The 4587-nt window shown below is 44.0% G+C and overlaps 1 protein-coding gene across 1 annotated transcript; it reads right to left on the bottom strand.

Moving 5' to 3' along the window:
- Window positions 1-584: 584 nt before the first annotated feature.
- Window positions 585-4281, bottom strand: LOC123110162 (protein SINE1). The gene is made up of 3 exons (XM_044530628.1): window positions 4090-4281; window positions 1820-3165; window positions 585-1401 (listed from the first exon to the last, which is right to left on the bottom strand). Exons 2-3 carry the CDS (start codon window positions 3155-3157, stop codon window positions 919-921), a joined length of 1821 nt encoding a protein of 606 aa, XP_044386563.1. The 5' UTR covers window positions 3158-3165; window positions 4090-4281; the 3' UTR covers window positions 585-918.
- Window positions 4282-4587: the final 306 nt, after the last annotated feature.

The raw sequence follows: 4587 nt of genomic DNA, 5'->3' as shown, positions 1-4587 counted from the left end.
AACCAAATATCTAGCAAGAAAAGAAAGACTAGGGTACAACAAAACCAACTCTGAAAACCACATAATTTGTTCTTTTTTAATCTATGGATTACTGGTGGAACAAAAATGGTGGTTTTATGAATCTGTTTGCAGCAACTATGAATTATTGGGAAAAATAACCACACAAAAAAATATTAATATTATGTTCTCATTCATAGAGCAACAACAAACCAATGAACACACGGACTATGAACAAAACAGTGAGGAGTTTGGACCAAAATTTATCCAGAAGCAGTTGTGACAAAACTAGTTTCCAGAAACATTAGCATTTCCTTGTCAATCTAGCTTAGACTCCCTCTATTCCTAAATACTCCCTCCGTTCCAAAATAGATGCCCCAACTTTGTACTGACTTTATAAAGTCAGTACAAAGTTGGGGCATCTATTTTGGAACGGAAGGAGTATTTGTCTTTCTAGAGATTTCAACAAGTGACTACATGTGGACCAAAATGAGTGAATCTATACTCTAAAATATGTTTATATACATTCATATGTAGACAAATATTTAGGAACGGAGGGAGTACTACATTGGATACTTGTATCCAGATGATAATGAAATTGGGTGAATAGTATACTACATACCACTCATGTATCTGCGACAGTAGCTTCATATACTCTGTAAAACAAATGCTATAAAGTAGAGTAATTCGGAAAATGCAGCAAAGGTATATTATGTGCTACGCTTCAGCTTCACACTGAACACAAAACTATCATGGTATCCATGCCAACAATCAGAATGTACAATCCAGCAAACTATCACTATCGTCTATCGTTCGACTAAATCGACACAACTTCTCAACGTTTACCCCACTTTAACTTGCAATCTACACCAAAGCCATCGCACATCGAAGAACAACCTGCATACGGGCAGAAAGACGCTACTACGTGGGTACAACATACAGCTCCCTCTGATCCTCCTTCCACCAAGCTAGCAAGAGCGCAACAACCGGTATCACCACAGCACAGACAAGGAGAAAAAGTAGGGTGCCAGAGCAGTTTCTGCTCCTTTTCCTGACTCTGGTCATCTTCTCGTTCTGAGCTTGACATTCTTCGCTTCGAGATTTGCCTGCACTGTCAGAACGCTCACTGTTGGTTGGTGGTAGCTTCAGATCTTCTATCGAGGTATCGTTGCTCTGTACATGACACTGGCTGTCATGCTGAACAGAATCACAGTAGCCGTTCCTTTCCTCAACTTCACCATTTGTACATTGTCCTGAACAGTGCCGTATCGGTCTCAGAGATGGGCTGTCCGGTAATCTGTGAGTATCTCTTTTTGATTCACTGCTAGAGCTATGAAACTGGAGCTGCTTCCTTGGGGTTGACTGCATCCAAACGTCTTCTGAGAAAGTTCCTCGCCTTGATATCTGAAACAAGTCCATGAAAGAGAAAGAGAAAGAGCAGTAAATTTATTTGTACCAAAAAAAGGTCAGGCTTCTGCAATTTCGTTCTGCAGACCAAAAGCATGTATAAAGTGGAACCACTAAGAAACAGTTCTTCAATGCATCAATGGAAATACCATAAGCAGTCTACAAACATATATGTGGAGGATCTGTTTTGTATACGTGGAGGATATCTGTTTTGCGCATGAAATTAGTAAGTTCCTTTCGTACCATGCATCAAAAAGTTTGTTATTCCTATCATTTGAAAGATACCATTCCAGAACAGAGTACAAACGCTAACTCAGACACCATATCTTGACATGATAAGCCCAAAAGTTACTATAATTGCTCGTACATATGAGAAAGCAACCAAGTCATCAATCAATTAAGATGTGATGTATACCTGAGAGCATCGATTAGTAGTTCGGGGTGTTAAACACATAGGGCATGGATCAGCAATCCTTGTTGATACATCTGAATACCTCCTCACTGATTTATCTAGCAGACCAGCAGAACCATATTGTGCTATCACACCGACACCATCACGATAATCAGATACAATAGTGCGAGGAAACTCATCACTGGACATTTGATGTGGTCTGTCAGAACCATTGCTCAACAGTCGCCTCCTTACCCGTGCACTTACAGGTACACCTGAGTATTGCCCCACTGAAGGTTGGGAATCATGCTCTCTGAACCGATTAACAGATTGTGTATCATCGTACAGAGATTCATTCGAACCGCAGTCTCTTATCTCCGCATCATCCATAACAGAATGTGAATATGATCCCCTCCTCCTATGTCTTCCATCATGAAATTTTGCCAATGGACTAATTTTTTTGCCATGTCCACACTCTTCCTGCTTGTACAGTTTATTAGCAGTCTCAGCTGCCTGAAAAGCTGGAGTGCTGATCTCTGGCATGCGATTATTCCGCAATTGCTCCATAGCTTGGATAATGCTACTGATCTCAGAAGATATGATGCTCAAATCCAGAGTCTTCATGATGGAGTGTATCATTTGAATGGATGATATGATCATCTGAGAATTGCTTGCTTTAGTACTCTTGTCCAATATACTTAAGCCTGATCTTATCAAAGACCGCCCATAAGGCTCAAGTGTCAACCAGTTCTGTTCTAATAGAGCAACCACTAAGCCTAAGTGTGAAATGGTCTGGCAGCATACCTCCTCTAAGGCCCCTGAGACTTTTAAGCAGATGTCGTTAACTAACTCATGAGATGCAAATTGCCAATTGTTGGACTGGATAAGTGCAGTGACGCAGAGAGCAGAACCAGAAGATACACTCTCCTTGGTGCTCATCAAGCAACCAGAAAAGGGACTGCAGAGAGAGCTGATGATCCCACTTTTCTCTTCTTCTGTTCCCAGGGGATCAATGACATAGCGCGATAATGTGCGTATCACCTTGGAGCAACCAACACTATGCAAGGACCCTGTGACTGATGACATGATTCTAATGATGGCTGAAACGATCTGGCTGATATGTGGCACAATGTTGCAGCCATGGACTTCGGCAGCAGTCTCAAACACGCATAAGAGCTCCTCCTCAGAGTATGAGCATGGCTTGTCAGGGTCACAAAGGCGGGTGAGAAATGGCGGGAGTGTGTTCGAGTTGAGTTCTTTCACATACTGCTTCCACCCTCTGAAGGCTTGCTTTTCGCTGACAGGATCTGCCACAGAGTCTTCCAGTTCTGCATGGCGTCCCGCTCTTAAACTCCTCCCCATTGCATACACTGGATATATTCATGAAACAGAAGAAAAATCCATGAATACAAAGTAAAACCAGAAGCCAGAAGTGGAAGTAAGTGAATAACCTTAACTGATCAACAAAGGATAGTCTATTCAATTTCAAAGTACCAAAATACAACATCATTTATTGAAAACGCTTCACTTGATTCGTCACCACCCACATTCTACCAAAAAGCATATACAACGCAAAAGAGAGCACAAATTCCACAACCCATAAAAGGAAATGCACAACAAACTACCAAGCTGAAGACAGGATCCCTACATTTCTGTGTTATAAAAATGTTCCCGACGTAGCGCAGAAATGTAGAGCGATAAACCGACAAGATGCGCTCTTTTATTTCTAAACAAGCTTCCGAGATAATGTTCAAAGAGATCATGAGAAGCATCCTATACATGAAAAAAAGAAAATCTCCAACATATTATTAACAACACCCCATAAAATTCAAAGAACACCTGTGTGAGTGCTACTATAAATTACAGCAGCAAATCTGCAGCAACTGCTGCTACCCTTGTGTGGTACCTTCCTGCAAAATCCCCCATCTTTTCAGTACTTCCCAAAAAAGAAAATCCCCGGTTTTCAATCAAACCACCCGATGCAAGTCGGAGGTCTTGGGTCAAAAGACGCCGTGGTGTTCTCACTACTCTCCACCGGATGCCCGGATCTCCAGTAGCAGCGGTTCGAGAACAGGGGGAATTTTAATTACACGGAGCGACCAAATCTTCCCCCCAAAACAAACCGCAACCCGCGCTACAGGTTGACTAGTCGAGTGTACCTGGGCCACGGGGAGAGCCGAGCCCTACCGGCGGAAACTAGGTTCGGAATCACGGAAGGAACACGCGGCCGGATTCGGCGGTCCGCGGCGTGGCAGAGAAGGGGGAGCAATCCAAGAAAGGTAGGGCTTGCTCACCAGCGGGGCGAATCCTCCCGAGTCCGGTGGAGGCGTGGAGAAGGAGGGGAACGCCGACGAGGGAGGGCTTCCTCCGCTCGCTTGCTCCGGTGGGAGGAGGCGGGGGGCGGGGAGCGGTTACGGGCGGGGGCGGCGGCGCCGGTGGGGTTTCTTGTTTCTTTCCTTTTTTTCTCTTTCCAGTGACTTTGTGGGGGAACGGACCGGCCGACGAAGAGGGGGAGCGGGAACCAAATTTTATTGGGTCCCCGACTGGGCCCCTGGGGTGGTGGTGTGGGTAGTCAGCGGGCCTCGTTTGGGCCCAGCCCGTCCCAAGAACACGGAGGGTGTTGTTTCGGGTTTCTCGAAAAAAAAGGAGGGTGTTGTTTCGGAAATTGCTCTTGGTTTGTCTCAAAAAAGAAAAGGAGATGCTCCGATTTTGAAAAAAAACAAAAAAATTCAAAAATCTGATTTTTAAACTTTAAATAGATCTGGAGAAAAACTGCGCATCCTTGTGAAGTT

Source organism: Triticum aestivum, chromosome 5B (assembly GCF_018294505.1).
Source record: "Triticum aestivum cultivar Chinese Spring chromosome 5B, IWGSC CS RefSeq v2.1, whole genome shotgun sequence".
Lineage (NCBI taxonomy): Eukaryota > Viridiplantae > Streptophyta > Magnoliopsida > Poales > Poaceae > Triticum > Triticum aestivum.
Note: the sequence above shows the minus strand (reverse complement) of the source record. Positions and strands in the feature narration are given on the sequence as shown.